General features: G+C 46.8%; 1 protein-coding gene across 2 annotated transcripts; it reads right to left on the bottom strand.

Moving 5' to 3' along the window:
* Positions 1–1,037: 1,037 nt before the first annotated feature.
* WBP2 (WW domain binding protein 2) lies at positions 1,038–18,745 on the bottom strand. 2 transcript variants are annotated; one of them, XM_018568395.1, is made up of 8 exons: positions 18,585–18,741; positions 15,831–15,939; positions 12,595–12,730; positions 12,120–12,212; positions 8,957–9,094; positions 4,334–4,459; positions 3,079–3,152; positions 1,038–1,292 (listed from the first exon to the last, which is right to left on the bottom strand). In XM_018568395.1, the coding sequence occupies exons 1-8, from the start codon at positions 18,641–18,643 to the stop codon at positions 1,239–1,241; spliced, it is 789 nt and encodes a 262-aa protein (XP_018423897.1). In that variant the 5' UTR covers positions 18,644–18,741; the 3' UTR covers positions 1,038–1,238. The 2 variants fall into 2 exon arrangements, with proteins under 2 accessions (XP_018423897.1, XP_018423898.1); XM_018568396.1 differs by lacking the exon at positions 8,957–9,094 and having other exon boundaries at positions 18,585–18,745.
* Positions 18,746–20,537: the final 1,792 nt, after the last annotated feature.

Here is a 20,537-nt window from a genome sequence, read left to right as displayed (position 1 = left end):
GACTCCCCCTCCCCCTTGCAGATATAACAGACTCCACTCTTCTAGGAAGGCTTTTCACAAGCTTTTTGAGTATGTCAGTGGGAATTTGTGCCCTAAAAAAGTATTTATGAGGTCAGTTACTGGTGTAGCAGTGTAGCATGAGAAGACCTGCCTCGCTATCCAATTCATCCCAGACATGTTCAGTAGAGTTGAGATCAGGGCTCAATGCAAGCCACTGAAGTTCCTCCACACCAAACTCATCAAAACATGTCTTTATAGAGCTGGATTTGTATTTTATAAATTATAAAAATTCAATGTGCACACTTAAGTTGCTAAAAGAAAAAAAAGACATGACAGCTTAGTAAATCTTTAGTTTAGTTTAATATATTATGTACATTACATTTCTACTTTAACTTCAAAATAAATTAAATGTTAAATTATTATTTGCATATACACAGCAATCAAATAACAGAGAAGAAAAAGAGTGCATGCTTGATGTAGCAGGACGCAGTACAGTCCAGTCTGCAATTATTCCGATGTGCAAGACAGAATGGTCATAGAATGGTCTTTCTGATGATGTCTAGGGGTGAACAGAAGCTACTGTTCCAGAGGAGCCCATCATATGCCGGTCAGAAGTGCTAAAGCCCAACTCCAGGCCAGATTTACCATTTACAAAAAGGTCCCTCCCCCCACCGCTTAACAACACTGAAATACAAGCCTCCAACCCCGAACTGTCCCCCCACTACCTTATTTTTGCCACAAGATTTTCTCAGCTTTTTGGGTTGAATGACACCCGCCTCATCAATCTGCAAAACATACTATGAATGCAGGGTGTTACGAGTCCATCCCTTGAGGGGGCATCACTGCAGCACCCTTTATTCACAGTGTAATAATGCAGAGAGTGCAGCTGATGTCATCATGTCAACACCGTTCTCCACATCATTGAGGACAGCCCACCACTCGGGAATAGATGACCCACCGTGTCACATGACTGGCCTGAAGACATCTGAAAATATAAGGATATTTAAAAAAAAGAAAAACAATCTAATCAGTTTAATCTGGGTTGGCTCCATGGGGGAAGGGCACTAGGGAGGCTGAGCCTGGAGTTGGGCTTTAATGAGCTATGGGCATTCACTGGCAGAAAGACCATCACCAGGAATGTTACAGGATTAGTGTCTTTGGAAATCTGGCTTCTAGTTAAGAAGCTATAAAGGAATGGCAGGAACTTGGTTCCTGGTTAAAGCTGCACAGAAGGCTTCTTACTGGTTTTTCTTTTCATCCGGTGGAAAGTAAGGAGGTGGTGGAGGAAAATCCTAAAGAAAAAGAAAATGATTTACACTATGGAGTACTCTACTGCTTAATGTGCCATACACTTTGCGATTTGTGATCGATCAATGTATAGGATAAGCCACTAGCACAACAGAGGTCCACTTTATCTTTCCGTCTTCATTGTGGTGAGATAAACATGGTATCGCATATAGATGAAATGGAACCTTATGTGGTCCCTTATTCAGGCAAAGCAAACTGTGGTCACACTTTGCTTTGCCTGATGAAGGGACCAAATAAGGTTCCGAAACATTGAACTATATGCGATACCATGTTTATAAAGACAGGAAGATAAAGTGGACCTCTCTTGTACTGGTGGCTTATCCTTCTACACGTTGACCTATGCAGCGCTGGCTACTTCAGCACCCACCAAAGCATTTTAAATGGGATTCTGGTCAGGAGTGCAATGGGCAGGGGAGTCCCCAGCCATGGTACAGTCCATGAACCCATCGCACTCAAAACCGCTGTTCCTTATAAAAGATGGGTGCTGCGGCAGTCGATGGTTGGCGACCGTCTATAATCACAGGATAACATAGACCACAGCACTCCAAGTAATGATTCAATGGCGCCTGTTTATTGACGCATGAAACATAGCACAATGCATCAGAAAGCTTTTTGATGCATTGTACTATGTTTCATGCGTCAATAATGAGACGCCATTGATTCATTACTTGGAGTGCCGGTGTCTGTTATCCCCAGCCATGGTGTCACTGAGAGCAGCCGTCGAGTGACACCCTGCTGGGACATAACACATGCGCAAAGCCATCACACACATGTGCAATGATGTCCTGCTTACCTGCCGGTGGCCATCTTGGTGATGGACGGCAGCTAACAGAGGAGGGGATGTTCACTCGGCAGGATAAGGTACGCCGCCGGGTCTGCTCCTCTCTCGTGCAACCGTTGGGCTCTTGGTCCATGACCGTGTGCCTGACTTTTCAGAGAGCCCCCTCTGATGGTGTCACCTGGTGCGGGCTGCAACCCCCACAACCCCTTGCGACGCCACTGGCAATGGCACATTCTTATTTGTGTGATCGATCAAGGTGCAAGAGATCGCTAACAAGCAATTCATGATCAATTAAAATATTGAATTATGCAACACACACTGTATTGTTCCGAACTTTAAGATCAATTGAAAATATCAATTTATAATATGAACATTCAGTTATAAACATAAATGGTGAATCTGATTGGTCTGTGTAAAGGTGCCCATACACTGCACGATTCTCGTACGAGAATCGCTGGCAATCCCGCGATCGTACGAGAATCGTGCAGTGTATGGAAGTCGTGCGACCGTTTCTACTGTACGGTTGCATGTCTTCCGTCGAACCAGCATGCTAGAAAACCTGCCGAGAATCGTACGATTCTCGGCGAGTTAGTGGCCTGCTGGTTCGACTACTGCTGAACGGGCCGGTGTGCGCACGCGCACACTGCCCGTTTGCAGTCACCGTAAGCCCGCACCTCATTACAGTCATCGTAAGCCCGCCCCTCAGGGGGGCGGGCTTGCGATGATCGAGAGTACGATCTGCCTGTCCAAGATGGGCAGATTGTACGTTTTTTTAAGTACTTTACAACTATCGCAAGACTAAGGTCTTGCGATGGTTGTACAGTGTATGGCCACCTTTACAATCGGCTCTCCAGCACAGAGAGTCTCTCGTTCTGGATTTGTATTTAATTCAATCAGTTTAGTCACATTGAATACTTGATAGAATGATCATAATGACAGGTGTGTGTTCACCATCACTTCCATGATCAGTGTCAATGTAATAGACTTACCATTTGCATGGAATAATTGGAAGGGTTAGAACTGTTGTATGCGCTGGCAGCTGCCTCCGCAGCCTTGGCTTCAGCTACAGAAAAAAAAAGCAAATATGCGTAAGCAAAATAATTCAAGTGTATATGAGAATTCCCATCAGGAAAATGTCCACTATTCAACAGATGAAAAAATTCAAGGAAACCTTGTGGGCCGGTTCACACCATCTCCAGTGCGTTTTGGCACGGTTATTGGCCGGAACGCACTGGATCGCATAGTGGAAGCCTCCCTGCGTTCTGGGCCGGAGGGGGGAGTGGCAGTGCCATTCTGTTGCCTGCACCAGAACGCACGGCACAGCAATGCCTGTGTTTTGGTCCAGTGCGATCACAAAAAATAGTGCATGTACGTTTTGGTGTGTGCAATCGCACTGTGGGCGGGGTCGGGGGGCGTGTTTGCGGTGCACACTGCCCCTCCCGCCCCAGAATGAAGGGAGGCTTCCACTATGCGATCCAGTGCGGTCCAGCCACTAACCGGGCCAGAACGCATTGGAGATGGTGTGAAAAATGGAGGCTGTAATTGTCTTTCATTATGTAAATGTTGACACCCTACCTGTCACACTGATTTTGTTGCTTCAATACATGTAGTCTCTAACCCAGAACAACATGCAGACAAGGACATCTGACTTTGTTGTGATATTTCAGAAAAGCGTACTTGTTCTGGGCTAGTGACCAGAATTGAAGTCAGCCCCTATACTGCTCTCATCACAGATTTACTTTAATGATATTAAAAAGTGACATTATTTTTAAAAATAGAGAAAGCTTTAACCAGTTTAGACTGTAAATGATTTTTAGCCCAAAATCATGCTTTGTTTTCTGCTTCTAGAAGATGTAGGAGAACACGAGTGCCACACACAAGGTTTAGCAGACAAGCATATTTAATTTCTTTGCAGAAGTCCAAAGATCACAAAGATGGTAAAGCCTACGCGTGTCGAGGTTTATAAAGTTCCTGCTGCAGCAGGGCTTAAACTGTTTGTTTGATATTGTTGGATTCTTATAGGTAATAGATGGTTAAATAAACTCAAACATAAGCATTTAAAGTAAATCTGAACATAAAAACAACACACACATTGAAAAGACTACATATACCTGGACAAATGTGGGTCCTGAGGTTACACAGGTTGAGAACCACTGCTTTAAATAATACCCTTATAGCAGCATTCCAATAGGAGAAAAGAACACTGTCTTTTTGGGTATGTTTTCCCTGGCTATGACATCTTACCTGCTAGAGTAGAAGGCAAGTCAGGAGCAGAAGCTGAGGGGGGCTGCCTGGGCCCGGGGTAGGGAGGAGGAGGTGGATGCATGTATGCCATCGAACTGTCTTGCATTGGAGGTCCTGGATAAAACTCTACAAGATCATATAGGTAAGCAGAGAAATCAAAACACATGGAATTAAACCAGATGAGCATTGCGATTCTAAATGGTGGACAATCATAATACAATGAATCATAGATATGACTTTTTATTGGTTTAGCGTATTCTCATAAAAGATGACTGAATGGTGAAGCCAAAATCTTGCCAAAACTTTATATGTTGTTTTAGAGAGCAGCAGAGAACGGTTACAGGTTTTTATTGTTGTCTGATGCATTAAATCTACAAATAAAATGTGATGAGAGAGCACAATGACCTTGTGCAGTATAGAGTACTTGGAGGATTTATTGCACAGAATATTATCAGGGGTGTGGAATTCGTATCGCCCGACGCCCGGGACATGTAGTTCCGGGCGCCGGGGAAGTGTTTTTTTCAGTGTTTTAGCCCTGCTACGGACAAGTAGCAGGGCTGTTTTTTTTTTTGTTAACTGAGCGGCGCCGAGAGCGGGGGCGTGGAGCGTTGAGAGCGGGGGGCGCCGAGAACGGGGGGCGTGGAGCGCCGAGGACGGGGGGAATGGAGTGCCGAGAACAGGGGGCGTGGAGCAGCGGGGACGGAGGAGGGGGCGTGGAGCAGTGACAGAGCCGGACGGTGGAGCTGTGACAGGCTCTGTCACCTCCCTCAGCCTCTGTCCCCGGCGGCTGCTGCTCGTTCCTATCACAGGAGTTCTAGCACAGTCCTGACAGCCAATCACGCTGTCAGTGCCATTATTTTCTAATGGCACTCCAGTCGCGCCAGGCAGATCACACGGTTTCCCGCCGCAATACTGCCTGGGCGATCCCACATGATCACGGTTGAAAACACTGCGTGGTGCATGTTGCGAAAAAAGGTACAGCTACCTTTTTTTCAGCGATTGCCACACAGATGTAACCCCATACATGCGGATGCAACCGCTGTATGCAACCGCACACGATCGCACGTCCCAGGATTGCCCAAGTCTGCACCCACCCTAAAGGGTAAATTCACTTTCCCAAGTAATTTGGGAAAATAGAATTACCCGCACAAATCTCCCTCCCACTATACTTACCTTTCGGCGAACGGTCCTTCCCGTCCACAAGTACGGGTGTACTATCTGTACCTGTTCCATGTATTCTGAATTTTGCTCGCAAATTGCAAGCACTCGTTGGTCAACGCAGTCACCTGACGGCACTGACCAATGAGAAGCGTTTCTTAGCACTGCTAAAGACGGTTTTGGTTAAAATTATTTTTTTTGTATCAGGACAAGTAGATTGTCATGAGGGACAAGTAGATTCGGCCCCCGCTTTAGTCCTTGGACAAGTAGTTTTTTCAAAAATGTCCACACCCCTGATTATTAAATGTTTTTTCATCTTTAGCAGAAGTGCTTGTCATTAGACCTGCAGACACCCTCAGCATGTACAGAGCCTGCACACCATGGGCAGCGTTGGAGCTTACTGCTATATAGTTCAGAGCTTCCAGGATCAGTATATAATTGTTAGGAGAGCGTCTCATGATCCTTTGAACCGTCGCAGCCTCCCAGTGCCTCCTGATGGTTGATTGCTGCTACTGCACCTTTCCCTGACTTCTTTAGAAGTGGGCTAACAAGCCTGGCCACACCCCCTCAGCAACTTTCCCTGACTACTTCATTAGCTGTGTATAATGAGCCTGGCCACACACCCCCAGCACCCTCAGTGACTACTTCATTAGCTGTGTAGAATGAGCCTTGGTCACACCCCCTCAGCACCTTTCCCTGCCTACTTCATCACCTGTGTATAACGAGCCTTGGTCACTCCCCCTCAGCACCTTTCCCTGCCTACTTCATCACCTGTGTATAACGAGCCTTGGTCACACCCCCTCAGCACCTTTCCCTGACTACTTCATCAGCTGTGTATAACGAGCCTTGGTCACACCCCCTCAGCACCTTTCCCTGACTACTTCATCAGCTGTGTATAACGAGCCTTGGTCACACCCCCTCAGCATCTTTCCCTGACTACTTCATCAGCTGTGTATAATGAGCCTGGCCACACCCCCTCAGCACCTTTCCCTGACTACTTCATTAGCTGTGTATAATGAGCCTGGTCACTCCCTCTCAGCACCTTTCCCTGACTACTTCATCAGCTGTGTAGAATGAGCCTTGGTCACACCCCCTCAGGACCTTTCCCTGACTACTTCATCAGCTGTGTAGAATGAGCCTGGTCACACTCCCTCAGCACCTTTCCCTGACTACTTATTCAGCTGTGTATAATGAGCCTGGCCACACCCCCTCAGCACCTTTCCCTGACTACTTCATCAGCTGTGTATAATGAGCCTGGTCACACCCCCTCACCACCTTTCCTGACTACTTCATCAGCTGTGTATAATGAGCCTGGTCACACCCCCTCAGCACCTTTCCTGACTACTTCATCAGCTGCGGGCTAACAAGCCTGGCCATACCCTTCCAGCCTTGGGATTGGTTAGTTTTGCTTTATTTAAGCATCACATGCCCAAGGCTCTAGTCTTGTAATAGTTCTGCCTTCTGGAGCCTGAATACTCTGAATACTTCTTGTCCTGTACCTTGTATCCTGTTCCTGTCTTTGTACCCTGTAGCTTGCTACCCATCCTGTCTCAGTATCTTGTCCCTGGAACACTCTCTCTCCATCGCCAGTCCTGACCTTGGCATTTCCCTGGAACACTCTCTCTCCATCGCCAGCCCTGACCTTGGCCTTTCCCTGGAATACTCTCTCTCTATCACCAGTCCTGACCTTGGCCTTTCCCTGGAATACTCGGTCTGCTGCCAGTCCTGCTCTTGGCCTGTCCCTGGAATACTCTCTCTCTATCACCAGTCCTGCTCTTGGCCTGTCCCTGGAACACTCTCTCTCCATCGCCAGTCCTGACCTTGGCATTTCCCTGGAACACTCTCTCTCCATCGCCAGCCCTGACCTTGGCCTTTCCCTGGAATACTCGGTCTGCTGCTAGTCCTGCTCTTGGCCTTTCCCTGGAATACTCGGTCTGCTGCCAGTCCTGCTCTTGGCCTGTCCTTGGAATACTCTCTCCTGCAAGTCCTGACCATAGCCTTGTAATTACTCTTGTTGTGTCCTTCATCACCAGTCAGTACCTCTGCCCTGTATCTGGGGCCCGTCTGTGACATTATATAGTCAGAGTGTATCGTTTACGTCCTGGGAGCATCTGAGTACCTGTAAATGCACTTGCCTTAAGGTAAAGGTGGCTGCTGTAGGTGAAGTCACTTGCCACTATATACGCTTACTGGAGTGTCTGCACCCGGTCCTGACATTATCACAAGCCAACTGAAAAGTATACTGACTGGAGTTTGCACTTCACCTACAGCAGCCATCTTTACCTTAACCACCTGCTGTCCGGCCATTGTAAATAAACGGCTGGACAGCGGCTTCTTGAATGCGGGTGGGTGTTTTAAACGGGAATTCAGCCTGCACTGTAAGCAGCCAGCGATGGCTGTTTACATACAAGCGTTCGGGCGTCTGTAGAGATGCCTGATCGCTTGTAATAAGCGTGCGGGTGTGCCCCCCCCCCTCCGCCGCACCCGGTGCTGGCGATCCCGAGCTCCGCTGTGCTCGGGGACCTGTTACTGAAAATTAGCTATCACAAAGGGGGCTTGTTAGTCCCCTACGTGATAGCAATAAAGTTACGTGAAAAAAAAAATGTTTAAAAGAATTAGTTACCAAAAAAATATGAAAAAATTAAGTCACATATAAAGGTAATAAAAAAACTAAAACATTTTTTTAAGTCCCCCCGCCCCCCACATACACATGCAAACATGCGTTGAGTGCACCTAAGTGCGTAAACGACGATTGCATCCATTGACGATTGCAGCACATGTTACGTATCGCCGGGAACGTCGCAGTGAGAGCAATTATTCTAGGGACATCAATCACTGATAACACTAAACTGATGAGCACTAAAAGCTTTTAAAGCGTGGCCTATGTCCAATTTTGGGTATGGTATTTTTTGCGAGTTCGCGGACGCACGCAATTTTAAAGCTTAACATGTTTGGTGTCTATTTACCTGACGTAACCCCGACTTTTATATTTTGCCAAAAATTTGGGTAATAATAACTGTTTTATAACATAACGTAGGGAAAACAGTTTTTTCCCCCACATTGTCGGTACTTTTTTCATTATATAGTAAAAAAATAAAACCCCAGTGGTGATTAAATACCACCAAAAGAAAGCTTAATCTGTCCCCAAAAAATGGTATAAAATTCATTTCAGTACAGCGTTGCATGACGGAATAAATGTCAGTCAAAGTACCGCAGCCCTGAACACTGAAAAATGGCCTGGCCAGGAAGGGGGTATACACACCCCGGTCATCAAGTGGTTAAGGCAAGTGCACCCTTATATACTATAGCTGACTGATAACAAGCATGTTACATACTTGTTATCGGTCAGCTATAGCATATAGGGGGCTGGTCTTATTTTCCTGAAGTATTTCACAAAAATAATTGCATAAATGTCTAGAATATGTAAAACATGCAGCCAGTTACAGAGGAAAAGTAAATACTCACCACTGGGTGGTGGTGGAAAAGGGTACCCAGCCGCAGCAGGAGGGGAAGGATAGATGCCATTGGCTGCCGGAGGTGGGTAGCCATAGCCTCCATTAGGCATAAAAGGAAATGCACCTCCTGGAGGTCCTCCTCTTGAAGCTGCACAACACAAAATAATGGTTAGAAATTACACCAGTCTCAGGTCATTTCATTTTTGTCAATCATGACTCCTCCCACTCTCTTAAAGGGTGACAAAATCCCTGTTTTGGGTTTGCGAGGAAGTGACGCGCTTCACCATTTTTTTTTAGTTGCTTCTGAACCACCTCACCATGTGTCAGGGGTTATTGTGCTCCTTAAAACCTTAGAAGACACGGTTTCTATATTATGCACTGCAGAGGGCTACAAAGACAGACAACTGTATGGAATGTTGGTAGCTACTTTGAATAAATTCCACCCAAGGGTGTGCCAAGACCCTAGGGGGAGGGGCTTTCAAGAAATACTAGGAGCTCTCTTGCTATGCATAAAAATTCATAAATTCATTTATTATTATAACATGATTATTTAGTGATTCAAATTCCATTCTGTAAAACATGATTATTTCATCGCATAATTAGTCCATATACAATATTAACATTGCATGATTCATTTATACAGCATAATTGATCATTCATTCAAGACAGTCCCGACATGTTTCACCCTACTGGGCTTCTTCAGAGGGGCAAAGGCTGTATATCATGAAGAGGTCCAATCGGAATATATGCCAATGTAGAACGATGGACCACAGTAGATCAACTATATTCACCCTTACTCCAAGTGGAGAGGCAATCAGGCATGGGGGTCGTGTCAGGAAAGTTCACTAGTCCTCCCCAGTGCATGCAGCACTGGGGAGGACTGCTCTGGAGGTGGAAAACATGAGTTACATGTTTCCCAACCAATTACCTGCGGCTGTTGCCCTCATGTTCTTGGTGATATGGTGCTGCATATCACTTTCCTGACACGGCCCCCATGTCTGATTGCCTCTCCACTTGGAGTAAGGGTGAATATAGTTGACCTGCTGTGGTCCACCGGCAAACTGGTGTAGTGCATCCAAGTGGACCATGAAGCTTCTCTATGCCTGGATTTGTATCGGTGAGCATCGGTGGATGAGGGGTGACCCTTTACACAGACAATGTCACTATGCCATGGATGGGCAAAGTAACAGCGTCTCCTAAGATGCGAACACCACAGCTGTTTATACTCACCTACATTTTGCTAGCTTGTGACTCACGCCCATTCCTTCCGTGGGTTAGCCCTGATGCTTGGCAATTGGAAACTCACCCAGTCAGTGATGGTGGGGATTGAGACAGGACAGCAGGGAAGGTATGGAGAGGTGAGGATAAGCTGAGGGGGATGGCATTAAAGTGAATCTGTTGCATATAGGCTCATGTGGCTCTTCTTTAAAGGGAATTGCCCTACACGAAATCTCCCCTTCAGATGTTTCCCATCCCTTCACAAAGCAGTCCTTATAATTAACCTCTTCCCGCTGAGCGTATGCAGATATACGGCCTCATGGAGGTGGGCCTTCTTTTGTAAGATTGCATACGTGTACCTCTGTTTGTACTGGAAATGCACTTCATAGAGCACCCCCAGCACAGAAACCAAGTTGTCACCGATCAGCTTCTGGGTCTCGTATTAAAGAGTCCAGGGGGAGCGGCTCCCAATCACATGATCACTGGGATAGCCCGTGACTGGCTATCGCAGTGATCACTAGCTGTAGAGCACTCGCCATCTCTTTCTCCTATTATTTCTGGGCCACGCTATGGGTACAACAACAAATACAACATTAAGGGGTTAATTATTTACGTTTTTAGGAAACCTGAAGCAATCACCTCTATCGCCCCCCTACTGGTGAATCTGAAGCTGCTGCCTCTCTGAGGTCCCATTCACACCAGCAGCCGGGCTACAGTCAGTTTGGAGCTTACAGAGTTTTTTTTATTTCCTCACTTCCAAAGACTGAGGGCCCAGTCACACCATATCCAGTGCATCTTGGTGCAGTTCATGCCCGGAACGCACTGTGTCGCATAGATCAGGCCGGGCTGCATTCTGGGGCGGGAAAAGGTGTGTCGGTGCCATTAATGTCAATGACACGACCCCCTGCCCGCAGTGCGATTTGCCCGCACTGGAACGCGAGGTACAGGAATGCCGCATTTTTTCACATCGCACTGCACTGGAACCGAGGGCATTCCTGTACCTCGCGTTCCGGTGCGGGCAATCGCACTGCGGGCGGGGGGCGTGTCTGTGGTGCCATTGACATGAATTGCACCGACACGCCCCCTCCCGCCCCGATCTATGCGACACAGTGCGTTCTAGGGCGCGAACTGCACCAAGATGCGCTGGATATGGTGTGACTGGGCCCTAAGGCTGGATTCACACTAGCGGCTGCGCTACAATGCAAAGCGGCTGGTGAGCATTAGCTGTCACAGTGCTGATGCGCTGCACTGTTCACTCTTTTTTTGTTAGTACTTTATTGAATTGTCACAAGTGACATTTTATTAAGTTCTATAGGCATAGCAATGTGCAATACGCTTGTCATCATACTGCGCTGCCCTGGAAAAAGTATCGCATGCCATTCTTTTGTTCAGCGCACACCACTGCACCGCGGTGCTGTGAATTGAGCCCGTCTGGAACAAGGCAAATTTTCTTGTCCTGCGGCTGCGATGGAAAAACCAGAATGCAGAATGATATCTCTTCACAAAGTGAGGGCAAAGCTAAACTAAACAAACAGACATCACTTCTATGTACATTGGCAATACTAATCCCAACAGCAAATGTTACTTTGATCCGGACAAATGACTTAGCATGGCAATCTGAACCCATATCTGTTTGTGTGGAGCACAGTGCAAAGGGTCAGGGGAATTTATCAAAACTGGAGCAGGCAGAATCCCCGGAAACCAATCAGCTTCTCTCTTTCATTTTTAAAGCGTAACTAAACAAACTGAAGATAGAAGCTGATTGGTTGCCATGGGCAACTGCTCCAGATTCTGTCAGTTTTAGTAAATTCCTCAACTTGTCAGTGTTTCCGCTTGGAACATATCACAGCACAGCACAATACTACAGGAAGTGAGGGGAAATCTCACCAGGGATGGTCCAGACAATAATGATTAACCCGTCCCCAGTACACCCATTATACTTAAATGCAGCTTACCTTGAGAGGCCACTTGTAACATATACTGTCCAAATTCAATGGCTCCCCCAGCTGGAAAACTGAGTTTAAATGTGGCAGTGCCTTCCCAGCCACCTGTGGATGAAAAGTACAGAATGTGGCCAATTACTCATTTTGCATGTTTAAGTATAACGGTTATTTTTTATTGGTATTTATATAGCGCCGACAGCTTACACAGTGCTTTACATAGTGCACTTTCATATCAGTCCCTACCCTCAAGGAGCTTACAATCTAAGGTCCCTATCTCACATGCATACATAGAGGGCCACCTTTAGAGAGGAGCCAATTAACCTACCAGCATGTCTTTGGAGTGTGGGAGGAAACCGGAGTACCTGGAGGAAACCCACGCAAGCACAGGGAGAACATGCAAACTCCTTGCTGATAGTGACCTGGCCAGGATTTGAACCAGGACCCCCAGTGCTGCCCAAAAATTATAAATGATAAATGTGCTTCTTACCACCAGGTTCTGCTTTCACAATCCCTTTGATGAAGTTAGCACCAAAAACCGGTTGCTTGATTTCACAATCCTTTAACATGTAGAAAGGCATCATAAATGACTGCATTGGATCCCTTCCTTTGGATACAAAGATCATCTGCAAATTTAAAAAGAGACCCTGTCACCAACAAGAACAGATAATCAAGTATTTGAAATGCTTACTTACAGTCGTTTCCACTCCATAAATGATTTTTATTCATTTGCAATGAGTCTTTAAACTTGAAAATGTGACTAATCCAGGAAGAGTCAATTCCCTAGCACAGCCCCCTCCCTTCTTCCATCCTTACACTTCATAGCCTTCTCCGTCTCTGGGAATGTTTAAAGCGGACCTTCATTCTAAAATTGTACTCTAACCCACTGCAAGTTCTCTCCTCTACGCTATTTGACATAAAGTGGTAAAAGAAAATGATATTGTTTTAATGTTTGCGGGTTTTTTCGGCCCACCTCCCCGCCGCCATTCTCACATAGGTGAGAATGATTTGTCCTGCTCCTGCAGCCTCCTAGGACATCCCCATCACATATCCCAGGGGGATTCAAGAGTAGGGACACAGAGCAGCAGGTGGGTGGCCACGCTGCCATCTTGGTCCTCCTCAGTCATCGCTGGCCAGCTCTCTGAACCCAGAAGAGGCAGCCGGCTCCCGATGACTGAGGAGGACCAAGGCGGCAGCGTAGCACCCAGGCTGTGTCACCTGTATCGGCGGATCGCAGCAGGACAACACAGGATTTGCTTGCCAGGTATGTGCCTTGAGGACAATGCTGCACAAAAGGTAAGCGGAAAAAATCCAAGGGGGAGTGAAGCTTCTCTTTAATTGCTGTCTGTTCTGGCGTGTCCCCTCTGCAGCTTGGAAGGAGCTACCCTCAAACGGACCCATCATAAAAGGAAAGTTAACCAATTCACTATATAAGATGAAGACACCTACTCATTATTGCCCCCTCATCAGTTTCATGAGATGCCGTGTCTGTAAAGATCTACAGGGTTATTCACAAAAGGGTGAAGAGCTGGGGAGAAGACATGAGAAGGGAACAATTTAGGACAACATAGCTGAACTGGAAAGTGAGCTGAATTGGAGAATTTTTCCAAATCAGCTGTGTTGTCCTAGATAGTTCCCTTCTCCTTTCTTCTCCAAACCCTTCACTCTTCTGTGAATAGCCCCGATCTAATAAATAATGGAGCCAGAACATCATTCTGTCCTGTGCCAATGCAGATGTCAAACTTAATGAGATATATGTTATATTTTGGATGGTATTAAGCCAATGACATTGGTAGCTTCCTTTGTTATTTGTTATGGAACATGCGTGCTGGTTGATAAGACTCTTGAAAGAAGTGGCTTTACCCCCTATATCAGGGGTAGGCAACCTCGGCACTCCATCATGCCTTTGCCATTCATGCCCGTGGCTGTCAGAGTCTTGCCAGAGTCTAATCATGTACTTAGCTGTTTGCCGGGATTTCCATTTGAGCCCCTTCAATATACATGATGGGACACTCATGGTTTGACTTATGAAAAGTGGAGCAACTCTAAAGGCATCCATAGACACTGGTGGTTAATGGGTTTTGCAATGATGACCTGACTGTCTTCAAGCAAAACTCACCTAGACTGCTCTAATAAAATATATATATACCCCAAATCCATGTCTCAGTATATATGGCATCATGCTGCTCTATATACAGTTTTTTTTAAGCAAATAGTTTTTGGGAATCGTTTCCATAGTTTACCTGGAGATCCTGCCAGTAAAAGCCTTTCAAAGCTAAGCCAGAGCCTCGCAATTAGCAGGAGCGCTGTCAGCCAGCCGTGCAAGCTCCTGCGCTTGGCCAATAAGCTGCCTATCTGATAAACCTGATATGCAGCCCAATGGCCAAATGAAAGAGAGCCCATGGCAGGCTGCCAATGCTGCTACTTAGTGCAAAGTGAAGCTGTGGCATAGCCAGGTTTAGATACACTCTAAAGCTGGCCATACACCTTACAACCATCGCAAGACTTATGTCATGCGATGGCTGTAAGGTCATTAAAATAACGTACGATCTGCCCATCTTGGACAGGCAGATCGTACTTGCCCGCTGAGGGGCGGGCCTTTGTCCCCCGGGCATTTGTCCCCCGAGAACGCCACTAAACAGCCGACAATCGTACGATTCTCGGCGGGTTTTCAAGCGTGCTCGGGAGACAAAAGACCGTACAGTAGAAACGGTCGCACGCCTTCCATACACCTGCCGATTATCGCACGATAATCAGGCACCTTAAATAAGGAACTTTTGGAATATCTACCCAAAAACAGCTCACAGCCTGCAGCTATTTAGAGACATTAGATGACAGTTTTTAGCCTGATTGATAATCTCTGTCTGTGGAAGCTCCCGATCCTTCTGATGTCACCTGGGGGAACAACTGATAGGGTACGTTTTCTACTGTTACCCCCCCCCCCCCACCAGGTGGCAGTATCCACCATCAATGCTCCTTTTCTCACTTTCTTCTCCTTATTTACATCAGGCCAAGCATATGTTGTCCCCTTTTATAGAGCTCCAGACACTGATGTGTGAGGACAGTCAGAACACACATTCATATCTAACTGCCATCAAATGTCTACCTTAGGGGTGGCCACCTACAAGTCCCATGAGGCATTGCAAAGCTATAACTCCCAGAGCCACAACTTGTAGTGCCGAGGTTGCCTACCCCTGCAATAAATGATATCACTCTCCAAACTGTCTGTATAAAGCTCACCACAAATGTTACAATATGATTGTACAATCTTCTTTAGATCTACCAACAACTATGTAATACGAGTGCCCACCTGACAGGATGCAAATTGATTGGTTAGATGAGGTAAGTCATCATGTTACATATCTGTGAAAAATAAATCAAGACAACTGGACTTGCTGTAAGTTTCTTGAAGAGGTTTCGCTGGTCATCCGACTAGCTTTCTCAATTCAGAATTAAGAAAGGTAGTCGGATGACCAGCGAAACGTCGTCAAGAAAAATACAGGAAGTCCAGTTGCCTTGATTTATTTGTTACAGATATACCATGACCTGGATGAATGAGAACCTTCACAGACATTATATTACATCGTTTTGGTAAATCTAAAGCTGATTGTACAGGTAGTTTGTAACGTGTATAGTGACCGTAAGTCTACTTTGTGATTTCTGTTCAGACTGAGTTCTCTTTTTGTATCACAGGTGACAACGAGGAAATAAGTCACATGATCTTACTCTGTATGGGGTCAGCAATATTGTGCCTTTCTTAGTCCCCCGAAAAGCATCCGAAGAGCTGGCCATGTCACTAAATGTAAGCTCCACATGGTCGTAGGACATCAAAACGCTGAAAAACAAAAGTGACGTGAGATTCTACAAAGTGCATAACAGTCCTAGTGAGCTACAGGGCAAAGTACACAATCACTAGATACAAGGTTTATAATCACTCACCACAAAAACATAACAATTCCATTCTCACACTGACCCTGAGTTTAGGAAAATCTCCAGTTAGTCTTACCGGTAACAGTGTTTCTAAGGATCTTCCAGGACAGCAAGCCTACTTAGGTCGCTGTCCTGGAAGATGATTGGAGAAAATAGATGTACGGCACTTACAATCAATATTCATTTATATTATTATTTCATTTGTTAGGCTTGTGTTAGTTTTCCTTTTTTTACCAATCATCTTCCAGGACAGCGACCTAAGTAGGCTTGCTGTCCTGGAAGATCCTTAGAAACAGCGTTGACGGTAAGACTAACTGGAGATTTTTTTTAACCTACTGCGGCCTCTTTTGATGCAAAATGTATGCAAAAAGTGACCCTTTTTTAATTTTTACATTTCTAATACATTTTTTCCCTTATTGAATGACTTAGAGGGCCCATTCACACTTCTGTGCTGCGGCAATGTGCGCTAAACACACATGTTAACATGCGTTACCACAACGCATGTCAATGCACCTGCTCTATGTGTGGTGTGTTGCAGTGCTGTTCATTGTGAATGGCATGCCATCACACTGTACAGTAGAATGCAATGCACAGTCCACCTCAGCGTGCAGCATGCCATCACACTGTACAGTAGAATCCAATGCACAGTCCACCTCAGCGTGCAGCATGCCATGTGGTGCACTTCGTTTTAAGAAAAAAAGGGTCATGTTGATGATGCGCATCTGTTGGGGTGCATTGGAAGCCCATTTTGCATGGCTCTTGATACAGAGCCGGTGTTCTATCGAAAACTCCAACTCATCGACATCTCCAACTACCTCACTTCCGGTGCTCAGAAAGACTGGAGCTCTGTACAGTTGCGGTGAGCATGCGCGCATTGCGTTTTCAGAATACTCGTCGAGTTTGCCATCTGCAGAATATTGTTAAAATGCAGCTGTACAGAGCTGTCAGTCTTTGTGTTTTGCAGTCTAACGCTGTCTGGTCGAAATCTCCAACTTGCAAGTACCCGGCAGTGAGGTAGTTGGTGATTTCGATGAGTTGGAGCTTTTGATAGAACATTGGCATGAGACAGCTGCAGAGTCCCACACTGGCTCTATGCAGCGAGGAGAGTATATTTTATTTAGCCAATACTTCTCCTTTAAAGGCAAAGTAGTAATTCCCCGCTGGCATCGCGCCAGGCCCTGCATCGCCCTTTATGCCCTCTTCTATCCTTAGAGTTATATGTCTGGGGCAGCCAGTGACAGGAGGAGGCACCGATTCCCTCCACTGGAAGATTGGCATCACCCAGGTTGCTGATGTCAGTGTACTCGAAGGGCCTGTTCACACGATAGCATTGCATTAAACGCACGCTATCACATGCACTACTAAGATGTGATGTGCACAGTATCCGCTAAGGTGGGGTACGGAGAGCTGACATACTGCTGATGGAACAGCATTCACACCAAAATGTGTGTGTTGGATGTGACTCAACACAAGTGTGTTTACTTGCGTTGTTTTTTTTTTTTTTTACACTAAGCTGTATAAGGTGTTGGTTTGCCTTGCGTTGATATGCGTTGCGTTGATGTGCGTTACGATAAACACGTGTTGCGTTTAAAAAAAGAGCCTGCTCTACTTTTTTTTGCAGTGCAGGGCAGCTCACATCAACGCAATGAACTGGTGTGAACTGCTCCCTAAATCTATATTAGATTGTCAGCTCCTGTGAGGGGCGGCAAATGATATGAATGGTATTCCAATAATAGGAAACTTGTATCGTGTGGGGAAAGTATAGGCTGCCATTGCTGACCTCCTTCTGCCATTGCTCAACATAGCAGCAGCACATTGGTTATGATGTCCGTGGTGTTATGTCATCAGGCAAGCGTGGCGATCTACTCCACTGCTGGTGGCCATCTTGGTGACACAGGCCAGCAGAGAGAGGAGGGGATATACAGGCAGGATACCCCCATCTCTCTAGTGGTGCTGTCAGTGTCTCCGCCCATGACTTTTAAGAGGGGGTGACACCAAAATGATTGCCAGTCATTTTGGTGTCACCCGGTGCTGGCTGCATCCCCCGCAACCTCCTTGTGACGCCACTGGAAGGGGAAGAATCCAATGAAGGAAAGGGATTTTTCGGAATAAAGGTCCACTTTAAAATCAGAACTTGTTCCAGGTCAGTGATTCAGACAGCCAGGCAAACAGCATATTCAGGAGAAGGTCAGCAATGATCAACTCTGATTCTTTCAGCTTTCAACACACACATTTAAGACTAAAGATGACCAGCACGCATTATACAGATAAAATGGCCAATATCCAGAATCTGGGCCTTCCTGTCTAACATAGAGATACCAGGCACCGACCCATGCTGCGCTACATACATGCTGCGCTACATCACTGCACTACTGCGCCCGTTAGGATAAAACGAGGAAGAATTTCGGCTTCCTGATTGGTCCGCCCGTTTGTCAAGTTCGTGAAGCCCCGCCCCAATTACATAGTGATATGTCAGAAGCTTCGGCAGAGCGGTCTGGGTCTGGAGATAAATGAATGGTAGCAAGGTGCCCGTACAGGACGTTTGCTCACCTCTCACAATTATTCACTACGACACCCCCTCCATCCGAATGGTTTCTGTTCAGCGCCATGTTGCGGATTCTGAGGGACACGCCTCCCTCTCCGCACACAGGAACTGCGAACCGAGGCACTGATACTGTTTCGCAGCAACCAGACAGCCACGCCCCTCTGTCATCACTCGTGTGTGCTGATTGGTCGGTGAATGCAGCAGCGAGAGCACAGCCAGAGGTGCGGTGACCGTGTCACACTTATGCCCGGTCAGCCCATCAATGATTAATACAGCCGGTGTCATTGTGAGCCCTCAGTGTGACCTTATACCGGGGCATTATGTAACAGAGAGACCTGCCCATAGGTGACACATCACTTCTCTGCAGCTCTACTCACTAGATCAAGGGGTGGGCAACGCCAGCTGTTGTAGAACTACAAGTCCCATGAGGCATTGCAAGACTGATCGTTACAGGTATGACTCACATTGGCAGAGGCATGCTGGGATTTGTAGTTAAAGCACAGTTGGAGGGCCTGAGTTGCCCACCCCTGCTTTAGTCCAGATCATGTCTTGTGTAGGAGCCAAGAGTAATGTGAAACTTCAGGTGTTGAGAGTTGTAGTCCCTCTACAGTTTGGAGTTAGTGGCAGAACTACCAGGGTGGCAGCAGCCATGCACAGCACTGACTACCGGTGTGCTATAATTTTCCTCAACTCATACATTTCTCTACTGTGTCACTGCCAGGTGTGCATGTCATGAAGAAAGGGGGTCAGGAAAACTACTGATTCGGATGACTTGGCTCCCCCAGAAGCAGAACCGTAGCTGGCCTTGTTTGCGCCCGAGGCAAGAACAGAAAATTGTGCCCCCCAACAGACGTGTTATACCAGCCCACGTGTCATGGGACATCATGTGCCCCGTCTCTGGGATGGTGGCGCGCATGCGTGTGTGTTTTAAATATATTTTTTATTATTTTATTTTTACACCCCTGATATTCCTCTTTTGAAATAGAAAAAGAGATTGAGGACACAAAGTCCTCTGCCCATTCAGGCGGGGGAGAGCAGTGGGGATCCGAGGAGAAGCTGATGCCTGTGCCGCACCTCTTCTCCCTGCCGAGCTGCGGCTGTGTTGGCCACCTATTGACTGAACTTGAGCTGGAGTGCGAGTGACTTCTTCATATTTATACTGTGTTGGCCACCTGGCGCCCTGTTGCCAATGGCGCCCTGTGTTCACCATGGCAAGGGGGTGCAGCTAGGCCCGGCCCTGGCTATGACCCCTCTCAGCCTGCGCCTGAGGCGATTGCCTCACTCGCCCCATGGTAGCTACGGCCCTGACCGGAAGTGACACAGTCGAGAAAATGAGCGGGATCGAGAAAAATGATAGAACACTGACTTTGACGCTGCCTGGCTCCTCCCACAGCTCACAAGCCCAGACAGCCAGCGGCAGTCTACAGTGGTTGAGAGTACATAAGTACCGGACATGGAGTAAAGCAAGAACCATGTAGGGAGCCCAGTGGGAGGAGAGCACCATCCCCCAGCCAGTTGCCCCTTTAATGGACTTATTAGGAGTCCTCACATCACCCGACCCTTCACACTACTGTTACAGGGATGGCAAAAGTAGCAGGTAGGGGCGGGGGAAGAGGCAGAGCGGGAGGGGGGCCAAGTTGCTGCACCATGGGCCTCTGGGTTGTCCTTGCCCCCTGGGCTAAAAGTTGCCAGTCAACCCCTGCTGTAAATTGGAAACGCTGGGCACCAAGAGCTGATTTAATGGCGGTGGCGATATTCAGGATTGTGGGCGGTGTTGGACTACATGTCAAGGGTAAAATGGGACCAAGGAAGATCATTGGCTGCAATGGAACTGAGAAACAAGGCAGGTACGCTACATGACACCACCTCCTAGACTAAAGCCGTGTTTACACGGGTGGCTGAGAGGCGGTAAAATCATTGCTGCAGCTAAAATTAAACAGCATGTTGCGTTTGGCAGG

This window comes from Nanorana parkeri, unplaced genomic scaffold, assembly GCF_000935625.1.
Source record: "Nanorana parkeri isolate BGI_ZX_2015 unplaced genomic scaffold, ASM93562v1 scaffold1182, whole genome shotgun sequence".
In the NCBI taxonomy this organism is placed as follows: domain Eukaryota; kingdom Metazoa; phylum Chordata; class Amphibia; order Anura; family Dicroglossidae; genus Nanorana; species Nanorana parkeri.
The sequence above is the reverse complement of the archived record's forward strand: the minus strand, read 5'-3'. Positions and strand labels throughout refer to the sequence as shown.